This window comes from Eumetopias jubatus, unplaced genomic scaffold (assembly GCF_037043125.1).
Source record: "Eumetopias jubatus isolate StellerSeaLion01/CBP00866 unplaced genomic scaffold, mEumJub1_p1.0 scaffold_15, whole genome shotgun sequence".
NCBI classification, from domain to species: Eukaryota; Metazoa; Chordata; class Mammalia; order Carnivora; family Otariidae; genus Eumetopias; species Eumetopias jubatus.
Window position 1 is genome coordinate 94,467,390 of NW_028274821.1, and position 19,703 is coordinate 94,487,092.

Below are 19,703 nucleotides of genomic sequence, written 5' to 3' on the forward strand. Positions count from 1 at the left end.
TCTCGGCCTGACCCCCCTCCATCCAGCTGGCCCTGCCCCTCCCCAACGGCAGACTCTGACCCTCAGCGGACAGCTGCCTCCTGGGAGCGCGCTGGGGTTCTCCGCCGCCTCTGACCCTTTCCTCCGGTCTCCGCGAGGGCTGAGCCAGCCGTTTGCCTCCTCCAGCCTGCAGCCCAAGATAGGCTTCCCCCCACGCGCTGGCTCCGGACTGTCCTCAGCCCTGCCCGCCAACTTGTACAGGCCCAGCCCTTCCAGCGTCGAGCGCGTGCCTTCCCCGTGCGGCCCGTGCGCAGCCGCGCGCTGCCCCTCCGCCCAGGGGCCCGGCGCGCGCTGCCCCTGACCCGGTTTGTGCAGTGGTGATGTCTAAAGGAATGTCACGAAAATTTCTGTCTGTGTTGCTTGTTGACGCGTGCGGGGACTGTGAAGAAGGGCAGGGGACAGGGGAAGATTCGAGAACAGCCAAGGCCCGCTCAGGCCTGAGCAGAGGCGGCGGGGCTCCCAGGGCCAGAGTCCCGCGGTCTCCTCAGGCGGCTGAGGGCAGTGGCGCGGCAGCGCCGCGTGCGGCAGGCGGTGAGCACGGAGCCCAACGCCAGGCAGGCGGCCAGGCTGGCGAGGAACGAGACGGGCCCGAGCACGTAGACCACCGCCAGGTCCCGCGGAGCGAGCGGCTGCGGGCAGTGGCTGAAGGCGGCGTCCGGGAAGGCGGTCAAGGGGCTGAGCGTCTGGCGCCCTGGCAACACGCAGAGCAGCGTCTCGGCCTCTGCGGGACACAGGTGCAGAGTCAGGCGGCGGCGGCGACGGTGTCCGTGGGTCCCGACCCGCCCACCCTCGGCCGGAGGGCTCACCTGGCGCCGGCCTCGGGTGCCTGCGCAGCCAGGAGCAGAGCGGACGCAGCGCGCAGCCGCAGGTCCAGGGGTTGCCGCGCAGGTGCAGCGCGTGGAGAGCCGGCAGGCGGGCCAGGAGGCCGGGCGCGAGCGCGGCCAGCTCGTTGTCCTGCAGGCTGAGCGCGTGCAGCAGCGGGAGCGCGCCTAGCGCCGCGGGCTCCAGGCGCGCCAGCCGATTGCCTGCCAGCGAGAGGGAGCGGAGCGCGCGCAGGGGCGAGAAGGTGCCGGGCTCCAGAGCCTCCAGCTGGTTGTTGCTGAGGTCGAGCCGCTGCAGCGCGCCCAAGCTCCAGAAGGCCCGCGCGTGCACCCAGCGCAGCCCGTTCTCGCGCAGGTCCAGGCGCAGCAGCGTGCCGGCGCCCACGAAGGCCCCGGGCGGCAGCGCGCGCACACGGTTGTGGTCCAACATCAGCGCGCGCACGCGCCGGCTCAGGTCCGCGGGCACGGCGGGCAGAGCGCGCCCCGAGCAGTTGGCCAGGCCGCCCGGCGCGCACTCGCACGCCTCGGGGCAGTCCGGGGTGCCTGGGGTTCCTGGGAAGGTGGCCGCGGTGGACGACTGGGCCCAGACTGGCCACGGCGACAGCAGCAGGAGCAACATCGGCGGCGGCCGCCGCGAGAGAAAGGAGGGGCTCCTCATGGAGCAGCGCTAGGAGCCCGCTGCTCGCGCGTCCACGGAGCCAGTGCGTCTCTGCCGCGCCTGCACAAATATTAAATCTCCGGCCCGAGTGCCGGTAGTTCCTGTTCCATGGCCAGTCCCGCACCTAGGGCGGGGGCTGGGCAGACAGCCAGCGTCCTGCACTGCCAGCCACCTGTCCCAGAGCTGGGCTGCTCTTGGCTCTGGGCCAGCTGCGGCGCTGACAAGACGCCTCGCCCCTCCTCCCGAGGTGTCCACCACCCTGCGCCCCGCGGAGGCCTGAGGGCTGGACAACACCCACACCCACCAAACTCATCGATGCCACGCATGGAATGGGACTCCGTGAGCCCTGCTGCTCTCCCCAGTCTCTGCCCATCTCCTGCCCAGCAAAGTGACCCCAGCACACACACAGTGCCCCCCCCCACCACCTGGGGATGGTCCCATCCCCATAGTGGATGATCGGTGGGGTCAGGAGCACATGATGGGGGCCTGAGCTCAGGGGGTAAGCTGGAGGGTGGAGGGGGTACGAGACAGGGGGACAGTCATGTCTTCCCCACCTGGCCCTGTAAGGACTGTCCTAGAACCTCAAGGAGACAGTGTGGGTAGGGCAGAGGCACCAGCGCAAGTTCTCCTGTCAAACACTGCTCGCTCTGGGGTCATCAGAGTCACACACCCTGCCCTGGGGTTTCCCGGGGTGGGGGTGGGGCGACAGGGGCCCCGCGCCCCCGCCAACTTCATGGAATACAGCCGCAGGAAGATGAGGGGAGGGGCTAGGCTGAGGCCACGGCAAGAGGAGGTGGAAGTACCAGGGCTGTGCCTCCCTGCCCTGGAGGGTGGACAGTGGGTGCCTTCTCCTCCCACCCAAGATCCAGGAGGGGACCTAGGTGCACACAAAGCCCTCCGCACCCCGTGGTGCACAGCTGCACCGGGGCTCGAGGATGAGTCTGCAGGGAGGACAGGGCAGAAGCACTGAATACTGTTTAATTCCCCTCCCCCAGGCTGCCTGCAGCCCTACTCAGGTTGGGGGGGTGAGAGGGAGCTGCTCCTCCACAGTCATGTTTGGGGTCATCGGGTCCATGGGAATGGCCATGAGGCCTTGTTCGTCCAGGGGCGGCAGCATGGAGTCCAGGTCGGGGTCCATGACATGGGACTCCACTTGCACGGAGTGCAGGTCCATGCGATCTTCCTGGACTCCGTAGCGCCCCACCAACCTGCACGACAGGGGCCGGGTCAGGCCGGCTGCAGGCAGCCACCAGCACAGGCCTCGCAAGGCCTTGGCCCCCCTCCCAGGGTGGGCCCGGGCCTCCAGTCAGTGCTCGCGACCCATCTGTGACCCCCCTGCACCTCCCAGGGGCAGGAAGCTGGGGCACAGCTCACCTGTGGGCCTCCCCTGAGGTTACTCACCTGCTGCTCGTGTGTCTGGGGCATGGCTCACTGGAGGGACAAGGGGAGATGTGAATCCTGGGACAACGGAGCCCAGACGTGCCCCCAGCCCCCCGCCTCTCCGCAGCCCAGCCTGGGAAATGGCGTCCCGGCTCCTGGTGACCCCCACCATCCCCCAGCACGGCCCTGCGGCCCTCAGCCACCCTCCCAGCCCTGGGCTCATGCACCTCTTGGCTCTCATGACACCGACTGCCACGATGACCAGGCTGCAGAGGCAACTGGCGCCTATGCCTGCCAGCACCACAAGCAGGGCAATGAGGGCCTCGCGGCTGAGGCCGAGGCTGCACTCGCAGTACGTCCCAGCTGCAGAGACAGGGCCCGTGCGGCCGAGGGGCCCTCGTCACCGGCCAGCGGAGGACCCCAGGGCCGCCCCTCACCCTGGCGGCCACCAGAAGGGTACGGGGAGGGGCGGGGTTCGGGGACAGGAGGAGGCACCTGCAGCAGGGACGAGCAAAAGGGACAAACATAGGAGGCCAAGGGGGCTGCCGACCAGGCAGGAGTCAGGCCGGGGACAGGGGGCCATGTCCAGCCCCCAACCCCACCACACACCTCCGGACGGAACCCATCAGAAGGCGCTGACCTCACAGTAGGGCCCTGAAGCAGAGTGGGTGGGGGCAGGGCTTCAGCTTGAGCTTCACTTGAGCTCGGTGCCCAAGTGGAGGAGCCCTGGGCAGGCAGCCCTGGGGTGGGGCAGGTAGGGTGGAGAGGGGCCTGAGAGCCACTTCTGAATGCCCTACCAGACCCAAGGCCAAGGCAAGGATGGGGCTGTCCTGGCCTGGGCGGGGGGGGGGGGGGTGTGCTTCGTGGGGAAGGGGGTGGAGTCCACACCTAGGCCCCCGGGAAGGTGGAGACAGTGGCCTGGAAACCCTGGGGGGCCCAGAGCGTGCAGCACAGGCCCTGGTTCCTCTCTCAGGATCCCCGGAGGCTGGGACAAGCAGGGGCCAAGGGGTGGGCAAGGCGTGGACCTGTGCTCACTGCCCTCCCTCACGCTGGCTGTCCTGGGGAGGGGGAGGGGGAGGGTCCCGGTCCCGCCCACACCCACCTCCCAGCAATGCTCAGGTCCAGAGGAACCTGCAGGGGTTCTTCAACCCCCCAGGAGAGATGGGGGGCACTGCCCACAAGTCTCCCCAGCACCACATCCTCTGGGTGGACCTGGTTCAGAAGCAGCTGCAGGTAGCACCTGAGGCTCCAGCTTAAGTGTCCTTCAAGCCGGAGCCCAGCTGACCCTCTGAGGGCTGCTTCCTGGTGCATCTTCCTGCCACCTGACAAGCGCTGCCTGAGGGACTCACCTGCAGGATGGCATCTTTAGAGTTAACCTCAGCCTCCTCCCTGGTCTCCTGCACTGTCTCTCCACCCTGAGGCCTCCTCCCTCCTCCCCTAAGGACCTGGCCAAGCAAACCACCCAGGCAGCAGGAGGAATTGCCCCACCCCACAGCTGACCCCACAGGGCGCCAGGCGCAAGGGTGCAGAGGGGCCCCAGCTGACCCCTGCTCGCTGGGGAACCTCCCTGACTCCAGACACAGGTGGCCCCTCCTAGGGGAGCCCTCAGGGACCAGCCAGCGGTTTCTGGCCTGATGAGTAACGCTGTGACCCAAGACACAGCTTTTTTACCACATTCATCCACAAACCAAGTCAGAAGGGACAGGAAGCAGGAGTGCCGTGCCCAGAAGCGGACACAGCCCCCTGCCAGGCCGGTCTAGCAGGTTTGCACCCTGGTTAGGATGACAAAGGTACACTCAGCCCAGTGCCAGGTGGCCTTCCGCCTGGAGGGCATGTGGGCTGTCAGAGCCTCCTCCTGGGCCCCCACCAGAACCCGGAGGAAAGCGGGAGGCCCCTCTTCTAGTGACCACGGCTCAGCAGCCTTGGTGGTGGGCAGGGTGCAGGAGAGGGAGATGTCAGCTGCTACGACCACACACCTGGTTCCCACCACGTTGCCCTCCAAACCCGTGGCAAACAGAACACTCTGGGGTAAGAAGGGGAAGTCCCAGAACGGCGCTGACTGCAGGGCCCTGTGCAACAGGCCAAAGTGGAGAAGTGGGGGTAGGCACTGGAAGACAGCCGGCAGGGGAGTGGGGGGGACCCAAGAGTGTGTAGAGGCAACAGGCATGGCTCCAGGCCTGGGAAGGCACCCTGGGCAGGTGGGAGCAGAAGTGGAGGCTCATTCCAAAGGGCCTCTGTTGCCTGGAGGACAGTGCCACCAGCTAGAGTGGAGCTCCCAGCACCGGAGGCCATGGCACCAGGCTGGGCGGAGCCAACACCCTTCCCTGCCTCCTGGGACCTCAGGGCTGGGGCAGTGCCAGGCCCCTAAAACCCCTTGCACAGGACCCCGTGTGTGCTCTGGACACTGCTGGCCTCCCAGCTGCACTGGGAAGACTGGGCTCACAGGGTTCTTCACCTGTACTCTGAGCACTGAGGCCCCGGTGTGCTCCCGACCACGAGTCTGAGGGCACAGAAACCAGCTTCACTGTGAGCCACAAATAGCCAGCCCCTCCTGCTGCAGACATGGGGAGTTCTTGGTCCATCAGGGGACGCTCAGCTGCCTGCCCATCTCACACATTCCAGTGGCGTCCACGTGTCCCAGCAACAGCCCTGGAGCCTCAGGCCAGGAAGAGGGTGGGTGACCCAAGGGCTCCTTCCAAAGGCCAGAGTGAGGCTTGGGGCTGGAGGCCTCCGGTGTGCTCCTGCCTGAGCTTCAGGCTCAGAGGTGGGCCTTCCCCAGCTGGTGTGGCCTAGGGACACCCATGTGCCAGGACTCTGGGTCTGGAGCTCCAACACAGGTGTGCAGGCCAGGACTGGGCCCGGCCACTCATGTTTCCCCTCACCTGCTCCCAGGGAGCCAGGTCCTGCTGAGTGGGGGTGGAGAGGTCGGTGTGGAGGGAGAACCTGGCCCCCAAGCTCATGATGGCCCACAAAACCACCAGGACAGGGAAAGGATAGAGAACCATTTGCTTTACTCTGCACTCTGGGGGCTGGGCAGGGGCAGGGGGTGGGTGGGGTGGATGGTGCGGGAAGGGCCCCGTGGGGGGCATCAGCTGCAGCTCTTGGGCAGGCGGTAGACGCCGGCCGAGTAGACCAGCTGCTGGTCACGCACCTTCTTCTGCAGGAAGCCCTGCAGCTCCTGCAGGTCAATCTCGGCCAGCGCGGGGCCGGTCACCACAAACATGCGGAGCATGCTGTAGATGCGCTCCAGCGAGAGGCTCTCCAGGTTGGTCAGCATGGCCTGGATGTACGTCCAGAAAAGCTGGGGAGACAGAGACCAGGCCAGCAGTCGGGCCACCGCCCGCCGGGCTGCCACCTCGCCCGGGCCGAGCCAGGCCGCCGCCCCCCCGCACAGCCGCACCAGCAGCTCCTCCTCCTTCTGGTCCGCCTGCGAGGCCATGCCCGAGTCGCTCTCCTCGTCGCTGTCGATGAGCACCATGCTGTCCCGGTCCTGGGGCCGCTCTTCCTCCACCACAGAGAAGGTCCCGGCAGGCTCCTCACGCAGCACGCCCTGCTGCAGCCACACCGACATGCGCCGCCGCAGCAGGGCCACGGGCATCTTCACCACCTTGCTCAGCTCCTCCAGGGTCCAGCTGGCTGTGTGGAGCAGCCGCGAGCACTGGGCACACGGGGCGAGGCCGAGCCTCCCTGCCCCCCCACCACCTGGCTTCCTGGAGGTCAGCAGGACCAGTGGGGCGGGCATGGGGGGGGCAAGGCTGGGGCTGGCCGGTGAGGGCTCAGCGGGCTCACCTTGGTCCTGGAAGTACAGCAGGACCACCGCCTGCACAGGAGTCACTGCCACAGACAGGGTGCGGTCGGCCAGCTCCACGTCCATGGTCACCAGACCCAGGGTGTGCTTCCAGCTGAGGGTCCGCATGGCCTGGGGAAGGCCGGAGTCAGCACCGGCAACCCCGCAGCCCGGCACCAGGGAGCGAAGGGCTCCCTGACCTGCCCCCACCCGGCCATCAGCAGCAGCAGCAGGGGAGGACAGGGCTCTGGCTCCCACCCGCTCAGCCAGCTCAGTCAGCAGGCACTGAACACGCAGTGAGGGCCACTGACAGATCCCTGCAGTCTCCGAGAAATACGTCTGTGTCCTAACATCCAGGACCCCAGAGTGTGACCTGAGCTGGAGATGGGGTCATGGCAGGTGGGGCCAGTTAAGATGAGGTCATCTGGAGTACAGGGGGCCCTGACGGAACACGGTCAGTGTCCTCGGGGGGGGGGGGGGGCGGGAAGGACAGAGGCAGAGACTGCAGGCACGCAGCCACAGCCGAGACACCAAGCAAGGCCCTCAAACCTGCTCCCCAATGCTGGGGGGCGGGAAGGACCAGCCCACACCCTGCTGACACCCTGGTCTCCGTGCTGCCCTGCAGAACGGAGGAAAAGCTTGTTCTGAGGACCCCAGTTGTGGCACTTTGTTCTGGCAGCCACAAGAAAGGCACACATTTTGGTCCCGTAAAGCGGGTGCCACTGTAGCAAATACTCAGGAATGTGGGAGTCCACGGACTCGGGGGGGGGGCAGAGGCTGGGAGTGCATGAGCCACACGCTCGTGATGGCTGCATTGCCCCGAAGGGCAAGTTGCCGGGAACGTGGCCAGGAAAGCCACGCTGGGGAGGTGTCAAACTGGAGAATGTGCGACCCTGCCAGGCAGTGGCAGAGCCCGTGTGAGCACGCCAGACTGAGGGAAGTGTGGGACGGTGGCGCATGGCAGCACGCGAGCCTGGACCGCGCAGGGGTGCTCCATGCGTGCTCGACACAGAGCCCCCAAGGGTACCAGAGACCTACACTCTGAAGCGGGAGCCCACCGGCAGCCCCAGAAGAGCCAGGATGGAGATGGGCTGTCCAGGAAGGGGGTGCGTGAGAATGGACAAGGCTCCAGAGAGTTTTACAACAGCCTGCGCTGAGAGAGAAGGGGGAGCCACGGGAGAGCCTGGCTCTGCACACAGGGCTGTGATGTGGAGGCCTGGCCAGCAGGCTGGGAACATGACCATGAGGTCACACAAGTTCTTCCACTGGCTTTCGGACTTGCTTGGGGCCTGTGACCCCTTCCGTTCTTCAGAAGTCTTCCTCTTGGAATGCAGAGTCTGCCCTACACTGTCCCACAAACACATTCTGGAAGCAGCAACTACCTGTCCGCTCTCCCAGGTTCGCAGCCGGAGAGGAACCCTGGCCAGAATGAGCTGCACCAAATCAGATGCTACTTAGATGCTGAACTTTGGGGTTGTTGTGAACTTGGAGTTGGTGCTGGAAGGGTTAAGACTTCTGGGGATGTTGCTTGAATGTGTTTTGCATGTGGGAAGGACATGAATTTCAGGGGAGCTGGAGGGTGGACTGTTGCAGGTTGAATTGTGTCCCTCAAAAAGATGCTGAAGTCCTACCCCCAGTAACTCAGGACGTAAGCTAATCTGGAAATCAGGTCATCACACATTCAATTTGTTCCAATGAGCTCACTCTGGAATAGAGTGGGCCTTGACCCAATACGGCTGGTGTCCTCTATCAAGAAATTTGGACAGAGAGAGACACGGGGAGAATGCCACATGACAACAGAGGCAGAAGGTGACTGATGTAGCCACAAGTTACATGATGCCTGGAGCCACCAGAAGCTGGAAGAGGCAGGAAGAATTGTCCCCTGGAGGCTCTGGAGAGAGTGCAGCCCTACGACTGATCACTCGATTTTGGACTTTTAGCTGCCAGAGTTGAGATTCGCACTGTCTTAAGCCCCATTCATGGTACTTTGTTCCGGCAGCCCCAGAACATTGACACAACCACTCTGGGCCAAGTGCTAAGAGTCTGTCAAGAACCCCTCAGCTCTAAAAGGGGAGACAGCAGTGAACCCCACTTTGCTCAGAGAAAACAGAAGCAGAACCCACAGCTTGCCCAGGTCACATCCAGTAGAGCCACGGACAGGCCCTCTGGCTCTGAGACCGTGACCTTACAGCCACCACTCCTACCGGCAGATGTGAGGCCCAGCAGCAGAAAACATAGGCGAGGCTACTCTGTGCACTGCACAGCCACCCACAGGTGTCCAGCATGATCCTCGGGCCAAGAGTTCACTTGGCGGGAGGCAGAGACACTGTGGCCACAGGCCTGAGCTCCAGCACAGCTCTGGGGCCTGCCCCCGCCACTCTAGGATCCAGCTGGAGTTAAGACAAAGCAGGCTGAACCTTGGTCATCATGTCAGGTGCATCAGGCCTGAGCCTTCCCGGGACCCATGGCAAGACCCCTGTGGGGGGTCATGGGGTCTCTCCTGGCGGTGGCAGCATGCCAACAAGGCAGCCAGAAGGGGCAGGGGGAAGGCAGCGAGCACACAGATGTCCTCAACCAAGGGAAGGTGGGGGTGCCCCGTGGGCAGGCTCCAGAGCGAGCACCTCACCACAGTCAGGAGCAGAAACCACGGGATGGTGCAATGGCCCAGCGGGAGCCAGGGAGAGCCACACAGACCGTCGCAGCGTTGTGCGGTGCTGCCCCTGAATATGGCCTGCCCCTGTTCTGCCTCCCCACTCCAGAGCCCCTTGCCTTGCTCCTGCCCTTGCCTGTCTCTGGAAGGGAGCCCTCCTCCCTCCAGAACTAGCTTCCCTGACCTGGAACAGCAAACCTGGAGAACCTGCTGTCCCTCCCACTACCTGGCTCTGCTGCCCAGCCCCCCACCAACTCCTCCATACCCCAGCCAACTGGTCTCCCTCGCAGGGCTCCGTTCTGAGGGCTCCTCAAGCCCTGGCTGCTGGCCCGTCTCTCCAGATGGTCCCAGGGCTCAGGCTCTGCTCCCTAGGCACCTACTGGACTCGTCCTCTGCTCGGGAACCCAGCAGCCCCTCAAGCCCCACAACTCACTTATCAGACCAAATGCCCCAGAACCTGCTTCACGAGTCCCCAGAACCCTAGGACAGGTACCCTAGCTCCCCGCTCTCTCCAGACATGTCTCCACTGAGCCACCCCTGCAAGGAAGGGTTCTTCGTGCCGTTAATCCCTGCCCACACGAGGTTCCACCGGCCCACACCTGCCACCTGCACTCCCGGAGGGAGTGGGCTCTGCATTCAGCACATCGGGCTCTGGTGGGCTCCGGACCACCCCACACGCCCTGCAGCGCTCCCCTCTCTCTCTCCTCCTGCCCGAGTCCTAGGCCGTCAGGGACCCAACAGTAGACAGCATAGTCCTGGTGTCTAGTGCCCTGGAGCCTGGGAAAAGCAGCTTCTAGGGAAGCAAGCTGGGCAGGGACAGGGCAGGGTCCTGGAAGTTAAGTGCCTTATGGGTGACTGGAGATGTCCTGGAGGCAGACACCCACCGAGCAGACACAGCTCCCTGACTCTCTCTGGGACAAGCCCGGCGCCCCAGCCCCTGGTTCTGAGATACCGGAGGGTAGACAGAGGAAGAGGAAGCCCAGAAGTGTGGGGGGCAGGAGCCACACGGCCCCTCTCCTGGTACAGTGTGGGGAAGCACCCACGTGCACACGTGCACGGGTTCCTCAGGGAGCCCCGAGGCAGAGGGGTCCGGAGAGGACTTGCAGGGATGGGCCCCACCCAGCTTCTGCTGCACAGCATGGGTGCAAGGGGCGCCTGCCCCGGTTCCTGACACAGGGAGGTGTACACGGTACCTTCAGCTTCTCATACTTCTTGCAGTAGACCTCAAGGGCCTCCCTGATGTCCTCGGGGACCTCCAGCTTCTCGTCCTTGAAGGGCGGCCAGAACTCGCTGGACAGGATGACGGCATAGACCCCAAAAGGCGGCTGCTCCTCTGCGGGCCGCTTCTCGTCCTCCTCACGGATGTTGGCATTGATGCGACGGGAATCCGCCATGTCCTGGGCAGAAGAGCTAGGTGTGGCAAAAGCCCCTGGACTGCGCTGGGGGTGAGGCTGGGCCAGGTGGGCGGGGAGCCCTGGGTGCCCACCTTCAGCATGACCTCACAGAAGTGCATCGGAGCCTCGCCAAAGCGCAGCTTCAGCAGCTCCACATTGCGGATCTCCCTGGAAAGAAGCATCTCTGAGGGGGCGTAGTGCACCCCCACCCAGACAGGCTGCACAGGCACCTGCCCCCACCAATGCAAAGACACCCCCAGGCCAAGAGGAGAACTGGAAAGTGCAGCTCCAGCCATCCAGACCCCGGGCCTTCTCCATCCCAGCGGAGGCCTGGGAGTGCCCGGGCACCTGACTCCCCAAGCTCCTGGGCTGCTCCCGCCCAGGCCTTCCCGGGACCACGGCTGAGCACAGGCCAGTGCTTTTCTTGGCATCAGCGATGCAGCTTCCTTCCGCAGCCCAGCAGCCGCTCGCAATCCTCACCGCTCAGGACTGAAGCTGAACTGGTGCAGAAGGCGGTCAGCTAGCAACGAGCGGTACTCGTTGATGAAGAGATCCTTGCTGCCATAGATGCTGACCAGCAGGCTGATGATGTCCGAGGAGCGCCGCTTGGAGCTGGACTTCCCTGCACAGCACAGGGAGGGGGTGCCACTGAGGAAGCACCATCTGCGTCCAGCCGGGGCCCACCCTGCCACACCCATGAGGCCCAGGCTCAGATCCCAGGGTAGGGGTGGGCTGGGTGGTGCCCAGGCTGCCTGCAAATCTGCTCTTCTAGCAACCAGGATGGGGTCTCAGGCCACTGTGGGCCCACTCAAGCCAGTGGAAGGGCTCTGGGGAACAGGCTGGGTTGGGCGGGGACAGCTGACCCCCTCAAGCCTCGGGGCACATGTGGAGACAAACTCTAGCCCAGAGCGCCGACCTTACTGGAGCCTCCCCCACAATCCAGAGCCTGGCAGGGCTGGTGGGCACTGACCTGGATCAGCATCCACGGGGTCGGGGACCCAGTCCTCGGGCTCGCCAGAGTCATCCTCACTGTCCTGACCTGTCTCCAGACTCGCCGGATCTGTCTTGGACAGCTCAACAGCCAAGTCCCCTGTCCCGTCTGAGTCCCCCGTCAGCCCAGCCACAATCTGCCGCACCGTGTCCTCCCGTGTCCTGCCAAATGTGAGTCTGCTGGCCCTCACAGCACCTCTCCCTGCTTGCCTCACTAGCCCGCGTACCCCACCTCACCCATGGCAGCCAGTGCCCGTTGGCCCCATGCTTAAAATAAGTCTACCAGACTCTTCTCAAAAGATAATAATGATGTTAAAAATAAAATAAAAACCCACCACTTTCTGGGAACACCAAGAATTGAAATAAGACAGAACCGGGGTGCCCAGGGGTCCAGTCAGTGAAGCATTTGCCTTCGGCTCAGGTCACGATCCCAGGGTCCTGGGACCGAGTCCTGTGTTGGGCTCCCTGATCAGCAGGGAGTCTGCTTCTCCCTCTCCCTCTCCCCCTCTCCCCTGTGCTGGTGCACACACTCTCCCTCTCTCTCTCAAAATAAATAAAATCTTAAAAAAAACAAACAAACAAGACAGAACCGAGACCGGGCGCTTCCCACCAAGAGGCAGTAGATGTGAGTTGGGGCGGCTCCAGCCCCAGCCCTGAGCCTCCACCGTTCTGAGGGGTTTCTGGGCAGTTGTGCCATGGGCGGGGCGCCCGCTCAAACATGTTCTCTCAGAGCCCAGCCAGCAGTCCCTGGTTCTCGCTGCAGGAGAGGCTGAGCCCAGGGTCTGGGGGCCTCTCTGGGCTGGGAGGAGGGGAAGGGACAGAGGGCAGGGGTGCACAGTGGGGCCAGTGTCTGCACACTGGGCAAAAGGTACAGCGGCAAGCACCAGCAGGAGGAAGGGGCCCAGCCTTGGCCAGGCCACATGGCCCAAGAGGACCCAGGGGAACTGGGCTGCGTGCGTGGAGCCAGGAGACTAGGGCCCCAAGTCGGATCCGCTCCCTGGGGCCTGGCCGCAGCGCTCACCTCAGGTAGCGGCGAATGGGCTCACAGGCCACCTCCAGAATGACCATGGATGGGTCTAGTACACGCAGGGCCTTGATGGCAGATATATAAAGGGTGATGATGTCGCACGTGTTCACACCTATGGCCAGGAGGGAGGATGGTAGTCCCCACAGCACCCAGGAGTGGTGGTTCCACAAGTGAGCAGCTGCACCCTGGCCAGGCGAGCTTCCAGTCACCACCGTGACCTCACTCCCCAGGATACCAGTGTGACACGCAGGACACTAGCCCCTTCTCCCCCAGCTCTCAGGTGCTTTCTCCAGAATTTTCCAAGATCCAAGCCCCCACTCACCGGGTGGTCTGTTCTGAAGGGATCATGCACCACCTCTGCCTCTAGGCCACACCCCTCACTTCCTATGACTCCCTTCAAGGGAGGATGAAGTGGAGTGCCCTGGCCCTCCTGAGGACTGGCCCACGCTCTACACAGGCCCCAGGGCAGGGAGACCCGACTCCCGGCTAGCAGCTTCGGCACCTGGATGGAGGAGGCGTGTCTCCAGGGCAGCCTTGAGGGACAGGAGCAGCTGCTGCCTCTGGTCAGTCCTCTCTAGACAGTACTTGAGGTCCTCGATGGCTGGCCGCGAGTCCGGGAAGTCTGCAGAAGAGCACCAGCCCTCGCACAGACACGCCAGCACACACACACTGTGCGTGCAACAAAGGACACAAGTCGGCAGGGCCCAAAGGCTGAGCAGCCGCACCTCCACTCAGTAACCCCGAGAGACACCTGCGAGGTGCTTCAGGTCATCCTGTGCCCTCCTGTGCCCGCACCCCCCATGGTGCAGAAGGACAGAGCAGGGACGTGAGGCTGAGAGGACGAGTGTGGACACCCAGAAGCCCTGTCCACTGCCCTGCCACACCTGCCCTGACCCAGACGCTGAGCTGGGGGCAGCCCACACTGACGGGCCCTCGCTCTGCCCAAGCGCCCCTCACTGCCTGCCAGATCTGAAGGGCAAAGGCCCAGGGAAGGTGGCTACTCCAGAGGGCAGGGGGCCAACCTCGGATGATGCTGAAGAGCTCCTCGATGCGTAGGCTGGCGTAGATTCGGTAGAAGAACCTCTGCACGTGGCAGCGCCAGCGACGCAGTGTGTTGCCAGCCTCAGGGGATGCAGGCCTGGCTGGACCATCCTGCAGGAATACCTTGCCCAGCCAGCCCACCACCCTCTCGATCCACTGTTGGGAGAGCACAGGTGTGGGGACGTAAGGTGCTGAGCCCCAGCCCGACGTGGAACAGAGGCCAGGAGAAGCCACACAGCTACCCACCCTGTGGCCAGTCCTGGGTAGTCCCCAAGGCCGCCTGCTCTGGAGTAGGAGCACAGCGAAATCATCAGGATAATAGGCCCAAAGGGGGCGCCCCAGGCCTTCCATCAGTATGCCCCCACACCCTAAGAGCATCAGTGCCCTTATCTCTGGCAACAGTGACCCTGATGCAGGGCATGAAGAGAATGCTCACCTCTGACTCGGTGGACAGACACACCCTGGGGGCCACGTACCTGACTAGCCATAGCAGACAGATGTAAGGACCCTTCCGAGCACACGTGCGTGTATAGGCAACGTGGCCACGTGGACCCCAGGATGCATACATTCCCCCACAAACTATACAGCCACTAATGAGAATATCTGGATGCCCTGCTACGTGGGGACAACAAAGGTACCCCAGCCAGGCCTCTGGGCTCACACCCACTCAAGACCACTGCTGTAGGGACACTTGCTTTGATTCTCCATCACAGCTAATCTGCATTCTCAGGAGACAGTGGAAGAAAACAGGCAAAAAACAGGAGCAGGCTGGACAGTCCCCTGTGGTTGGACCCAGCACCTTCACAGCTCTGGGGAGTCCAGAGCAGAGCCCCAGACGATGCCCCCAACAGGATGGGTGCCCCGAGAGCCCTCCCTGGGACACCCTAGACCTTGGCACTGCCTCCAGCCAAGTGATTCTGCTCAGACCTCACTGAACACGTCACGGGCTCTTTCTCACTGTCCCCAAGGAAGGCCGGGAAGGGCCAGCCTTCACCCAGCACCAAGACAGCTTTGACCACCAGCCAGGTCCTAGTTCACCCAAGTCTCCACAGTCTCGCTGCTTCTAAAACCAGGGGGTCAGGTTTGCCAGAACCCTGTTCTACAGCCCCGAGGGGCAGGGCCTGAAAGGCTGTCCTTACCTTGTGGAACTCACGCAGAAAGGAGCGCTCATACTCGCCTCGGCAACGGTCCTCCATCCTCTCCCTGGTCACCTGGTGCAGGGTGGTGGTCACAGCCTCGGCACTGACCCGCTCCAACAGACTGAGCCTGTGTCTGGAAGAGACACCTGCCCGTGGAGCATGCAGACCACGTTCCTTTCCCCCACACCCAGTGCCCTCAGTAACAAAGGCTTCAAGAAAAAGTTGCTGGGAAGACAGAGCCCTGCCCTCCCCAGCTGGCCTCTCTGCCCCGGCTCAGACACTGGCCTTCCTCATGTGAACAGTGGGTGTGGCTCCTCAGGGCCAAAGCCTCATCAACTAAACATGGCTCTGAAACAACAGCTAAATACACCACCTGAGTACAGACGTCCCGTTAGGCATTTGGGTGCAGACCCTGGTCAACAACGGCAAAGCGACTCAAGAGGAAAGGAGACAGAACATTTCTGTGCATCCTTCATCTGGGATGAACCCAGCAGAAGCCATACAGGGCCTCCCTCCCCCTGCCAGCAACAAGACCACTCCCTTTCTAACCACTGCTGCCGCTTCACTCAATGTGACAAAATCACTATAAGCAACCACAAAACACAAAAAGCTTATAACTCAGAACCTGGCTTTAACAACAACAAAATCCTTTCCTCTTTAAAAGGCTGGAAAGGCAATCTGCTTTTGCAGCACGCTGGCCTAATCCCCAGCTTGTACTGTAAAGAGTAAAAAAGGTAAGCGCACTTTTGCAGTTACAGGGGAGAACAGATGCCATCCCTTTCCTGGAGAGCCTACACAAGGCACAGCTAAAATTTACCTGGCCCAGGAAATTTGGAATCGCGTAGGATCTTAGTGTAGTCAAAGTGTGAAACCTGGGGCTAATGTGCGTGGCAGACACACCTGTGTCCAGCACAGGAAGTATAAGTTCACAGCACAGAGATCCTGGGGACCCTCCCTTTGTCATGCCCCACCCCAACCCCCGGCCAGCTGGACCCGGGACAGTAACTGAGAGTCAAGAAGAACAGGGGCAAGGCGCAGCCACACAGGCGCGAGCACTCACAGGACCTGGCTGAGCTGGTGAAACTGCTCCAGGGCCTGGCGGCACCAGCACTGCTGTTTGTCGCTGCCGCATCCCGCACATAGCGGGCTCTGCAGAAGCCGGTAGTACCGACGCCGGGCGTACCTGCTGTCCAATTCTCCCTCCAGTTCCGGGTCTGTGCCCCCTTCCCCCTTCCGCTTACTCTGCATGTACACTCTCAAAAAGCGGCCGTAGAGGCGCTGAATCATCTCCTGAAAGGTTCTGGGAGTGGAAAAGAACAGGACGCCCCGCAACGTGGTGTGGACTTTTTCCCGCAGCCCCTGAGCGCCTGCGCCCATCAGCAAGCCCAGGCGAGTCCATTTCTCCAGCAGCTCCAGACTATGCAGGTAGGGATCCAGCCGGCTCTCCAACAGGCCGAAAGCGTCAAGGAGAAGCAGAAGGCACTGAGGCTCGTCTGCACAGTTCTCACGCTGGGAGATGGTATTCCAGAACTCGAGGGAGATGTTGGCCTGCAGGTCGTTCTGCAGCACCTCCACAAACCACTCCTCCAGGACCGAATGCAGACCGTGGCCCCTCAAAACCTCCACCGCCGCCCGGAGCTCCTCCTCCTTTGGCGGCACCGCACCGCTGGTCCGGGAGGACGCCTGGAGTGAGGAGGGAACGCAGAGTGGAGGTGGGAAGGGCGGGGACAGGCGGGGACAAGCGGGGAAGGGACGGAGCGGAGGAGAAGCTGCAACCGACGCTAGGGAAGGGCTGCCCGGGGAGCCTAACGAACCCCAGGGTGGACGTCCCGGGAACCTTGCGCGGGTCCGCCGCCCTCTTCCGGGGCCTCACCAGTCCCAAGGCGGCCGGCGGCACCAGCCCGGTGCTCACGGTGTTCCAGGCCACCAACAGCTCCTGTGCAGGCCCGGGGTCGCCGTCGCGCACCGCCGCCGCCATCTGTGCGGGCCCCTAGCTTCCCAGAGCCACCAGGCGCGGCGCGCCGCGATGACGCACACGAGAGGCGCGCGGCGGTGACGTATCGGAGGGCGCGCTGTCCCGAGGCAACGCGCAGGCGCGAGCGGCGATGCGGTAGCGGCGGTTGGAGTGGTCGCGGCCCCGGCGGCGACCATGACCCAGCAGGGCGCGGCGCTGCAGAATTACAACAACGAGCTGGTCAAGTGTGAGCGACCGCGCGGCGGGGTCCACCGGGCGGGCTGGGAGGGCGCGGGGCTCGCCGGCTTGCAGGCCCAGGAGGTAGCGGGCCCGCCGCGCGTGGCCGAGCGGGGTGCATGGTCCGTGCGTGGGGGTCTCGGCTCTGACGGCGCCGGAGGCCGTGCGGGCGTGCCGCACACACCTGGCGCTAGGTGTCCGCGGAGTGAGCGCAAGAACGGACCGCTGGAGCGCGCACTGCCTCCCCGGCACACCCCCGGTGGTCTGGTGCGGGGCTTTCCTTGACCCTAGAACCCCTGGGAGGTGGGACACCAGCCTGGCTCGGGTGGAAGGTGGCCCGGCCAGTACTGGGCCCTCCAGCACGCTTCTCTCGTAGCAGGCGGTGGGCTCCAGAGTGGGAGGGGTGCTGCGCTCCTTCCTGCCCTGGGTCCACAGCGCCTGCCCTCCGCTCGGCCCTCCCCCAGGCATCGAGGAGTTGTGCCAGAAGCGAGAGGAGTTGTGTCGGCAGATCCAGCAGGAGGAGGATGAGAAGCAGCGGCTGCAGAATGAGGTGAGGCAGCTGACGGAGAAACTGGCTCGAGTCAATGAGAACCTGGCGCGCAAGATTGCCTCTCGCAACGAGTTTGACCGGACCATCGCGGAGACAGAGGCCGCCTACCTAAAGGTGGGGCCCGCGGCACCTGGCGGGGTGGGCGGGGGGAGGGGGCTGCATGGCGCTGGCCGGACCTAACCTAGCCTGGCTTCCCAGGGTGCGAGGAAGGGGCTTTGGGCTAGACTCAGGGGAAAGGGCCCCTGCTGACCCTGTCCGACCCTCCCTCAGGGGCTTCCTGTCCGTGCTTCTGCCCCAGGGGCTGGCGCTGGCCTGGTGGGAGCTTCCTGTCGGTGGAACGGTGGTGACCATCACACGTCTGTTTGCAGATCCTGGAGAGCTCTCAGACTTTGCTCAGTGTCCTGAAGAGGGAAGCTGGGAACTTGACCAAGGCCACAGCCTCAGAGCAGAAGAGCGGCGGTGGGGGCAAGGACAGCTGACCAGCTGCAGGCGGGAGGGGCTGCCCCCCCCCCCGGCACCCGTCAACAGCTGGGCCTCCAATAATCTGTCTTCAACGTGTCTTTGCTCTTCATGGTAGCAGTTGTCTCCTTTCATTGTCTTGGGTACCAAGAGGCCGTTGCCAAGCTCCACCCACCCCAGGTGATGAGGACAGCCCTGGGCACAGCCCACCGGGTAAGGGTCCTGGCCCTGCAGGATTTGGTGAGGCCAGGCTCTGGGTCACTCCTGCTCAGGGCCTGAGGACCCCACATCCCCCTGTGCTGCTGGTAAAGCCCTGCTCCCTAGTCTCAGCACCATGGCAGTGCGCTCACTGTGGTGCCCAGGCCAGGGGAGTGGGCAAGGGCCTGGGGCCCTCCACCTTGGAGCTTGCTCTCGTAGCCTATGACTGTCAATAAAGATTGTCTTTGTAAAAATACCCTACTGCCTATGGTCTATGTTTTGAGGGTAGGACTGCTGGACATCTCCAGAATGGGCATGAGCCCCTGCCCAGCTGTGGTATGGCTCCTCCTCGGGAGAGGAAAGCCTGGAGCGGCTTTTCCTGTAACAAGACTTGTTGGCTTTGGAGACAGAGTTGAGGGTACTTTTGAGCATCTGCTGTGACCTTGTCATCCGTTCTTTCTCCCCACCAGGACTGCTGGCCCCTCTCTCCCAACTCCACTTAGACTGCCCTTTGGGAGGTGGTCTGCTTATTGGTCCTGGTCTGTGTCATGCCCTATGACCAGCACAAGGCCTGGCCCAGGGAGACACGCTCTTGGCACAGGGCCTCCAGACAGGGCTGCCACCCCCCGGCTGCAGGATTCTGAACTTAGCCCGGTGGCTCCGCTGCTTCCCACCGTCCCTGGTCACACTAAGCACACAAGCTTCCAGCCTTCCATGCTGCCTGGGGCCCAGTCCTCCATCCTGAGTCCTCTCTGCGACCGTCTGCTGGCCTGTCAGCCCCCATGGGGTCCCTATGACTACCGGTTGGAGAGGTTTGGCAGGTTTGGGAGGCAGCTTGAGAGGGTCTGGAAAAACCCGGGCCCACCGCACCCAGAAAAACAGCTGGGCCTCCAGGCATTAACTAAAAACACTCTCCTCCTTCCCAAGCTTGGCCAGGCAGCATTCCTCATGGGCTTGACTCTTCAGGGGGGATACACTTGTGTTCAGTGCCTGGACTGTAAACAGTCCCAGCTCCCCAGCTCCAGGCTGCTGCTGAGCAGGCGGCTCTGCATCTGCCATTACCGCTCGGGATCTGCTGGGTCTGCCTGCCAGCCGCTAGCACCGACCCCAGGGAAGTAGTCTGCCTGCCACAACCTTGCTGCAGGTTCCTGTGGGTCAGGTAGCTTTCTAAGCCACACAGGAGGCTCTGCCCACCCCTGCCCGCTCCTCGTCCCCTCCCAAGCACTCCCAGAGTGCCAGATCCCAGAGAGTAAGCCTGAAGTGCCCCTCCCACCACAGCTGCCACTATGTCAGCCCTGGATGGGAGGGGGCGGCCCCAAAGGCCAGAAGTGCTCACAGGAAGGTCCCTCTCCCAGACAAGGGGGTGGTAGGGCGTGAAC

The 19,703-nt window shown here is 63.5% G+C and overlaps 4 protein-coding genes across 4 annotated transcripts; 1 reads left to right on the forward strand and 3 right to left on the reverse strand.

Annotated features, from left to right (window-relative positions):
- Positions 1-470: 470 nt before the first annotated feature.
- LRRC26 (leucine rich repeat containing 26) lies at positions 471-1,518 on the reverse strand. Its single transcript, XM_028094636.1, has 2 exons — positions 846-1,518; positions 471-760 (listed from the first exon to the last, which is right to left on the reverse strand). Exons 1-2 carry the CDS (start codon positions 1,516-1,518, stop codon positions 471-473), a joined length of 963 nt encoding a protein of 320 aa, XP_027950437.1.
- Positions 1,519-2,530: 1,012 nt separating this feature from the next.
- TMEM210 (transmembrane protein 210) lies at positions 2,531-3,524 on the reverse strand. Its single transcript, XM_028094635.2, has 4 exons — positions 3,394-3,524; positions 3,126-3,261; positions 2,920-2,949; positions 2,531-2,726 (listed from the first exon to the last, which is right to left on the reverse strand). The coding sequence occupies exons 1-4, from the start codon at positions 3,479-3,481 to the stop codon at positions 2,531-2,533; spliced, it is 450 nt and encodes a 149-aa protein (XP_027950436.2). The 5' UTR covers positions 3,482-3,524.
- Positions 3,525-5,932: 2,408 nt separating this feature from the next.
- ANAPC2 (anaphase promoting complex subunit 2) lies at positions 5,933-16,939 on the reverse strand. The gene is made up of 13 exons (XM_028094585.2): positions 16,800-16,939; positions 15,987-16,609; positions 14,927-15,059; positions 13,769-13,943; positions 13,249-13,368; positions 12,741-12,858; positions 11,700-11,881; positions 11,210-11,351; positions 10,822-10,897; positions 10,529-10,732; positions 6,688-6,817; positions 6,299-6,534; positions 5,933-6,199 (listed from the first exon to the last, which is right to left on the reverse strand). The coding sequence occupies exons 1-13, from the start codon at positions 16,902-16,904 to the stop codon at positions 5,987-5,989; spliced, it is 2,457 nt and encodes an 818-aa protein (XP_027950386.1). The 5' UTR covers positions 16,905-16,939; the 3' UTR covers positions 5,933-5,986.
- Positions 16,940-17,010: 71 nt separating this feature from the next.
- SSNA1 (SS nuclear autoantigen 1) lies at positions 17,011-18,580 on the forward strand. Its single transcript, XM_028094574.2, has 3 exons — positions 17,011-17,127; positions 17,582-17,781; positions 18,036-18,580. The coding sequence occupies exons 1-3, from the start codon at positions 17,076-17,078 to the stop codon at positions 18,144-18,146; spliced, it is 363 nt and encodes a 120-aa protein (XP_027950375.1). The 5' UTR covers positions 17,011-17,075; the 3' UTR covers positions 18,147-18,580.
- The last annotated feature ends 1,123 nt before the right edge of the window (positions 18,581-19,703 follow it).

What these genes read in the sequence shown, in the direction of transcription:
- ANAPC2 (XM_028094585.2), bottom strand. Translation starts at nt 16,904, where the DNA reads ATGGCGGCGGCGGTGCGCGACGGCGACCCCGGGCCTGCACAGGAGCTG. An exon ending in GACACGCCTCCTCCATCCAG is followed by an intron (nt 12,859 to 13,248) that starts GTGCCGAAGCTG and finishes TCCTGGCCATAG; the next exon opens with GTGTGAACACGTGCGACATC. An exon ending in AGAAGTATGAGAAGCTGAAG is followed by an intron (nt 6,818 to 10,528) that starts GTACCGTGTACA and finishes GGCCTTCCCCAG; the next exon opens with GCCATGCGGACCCTCAGCTG.
- SSNA1 (XM_028094574.2), top strand. Translation starts at nt 17,076, where the DNA reads ATGACCCAGCAGGGCGCGGCGCTGCAGAATTACAACAACGAGCTGGTC. An exon ending in CAACAACGAGCTGGTCAAGT is followed by an intron (nt 17,128 to 17,581) that starts GTGAGCGACCGC and finishes GCCCTCCCCCAG; the next exon opens with GCATCGAGGAGTTGTGCCAG. An exon ending in CAGAGGCCGCCTACCTAAAG is followed by an intron (nt 17,782 to 18,035) that starts GTGGGGCCCGCG and finishes GTCTGTTTGCAG; the next exon opens with ATCCTGGAGAGCTCTCAGAC.
- TMEM210 (XM_028094635.2), bottom strand. Translation starts at nt 3,481, where the DNA reads ATGGCCCCCTGTCCCCGGCCTGACTCCTGCCTGGTCGGCAGCCCCCTT. An exon ending in TTTGCTCGTCCCTGCTGCAG is followed by an intron (nt 3,262 to 3,393) that starts GTGCCTCCTCCT and finishes CTGTCTCTGCAG; the next exon opens with CTGGGACGTACTGCGAGTGC. An exon ending in GGTGTCATGAGAGCCAAGAG is followed by an intron (nt 2,950 to 3,125) that starts GTGCATGAGCCC and finishes TTGTCCCTCCAG; the next exon opens with TGAGCCATGCCCCAGACACA.
- LRRC26 (XM_028094636.1), bottom strand. Translation starts at nt 1,518, where the DNA reads ATGAGGAGCCCCTCCTTTCTCTCGCGGCGGCCGCCGCCGATGTTGCTC. An exon ending in GCACCCGAGGCCGGCGCCAG is followed by an intron (nt 761 to 845) that starts GTGAGCCCTCCG and finishes TGTGTCCCGCAG; the next exon opens with AGGCCGAGACGCTGCTCTGC.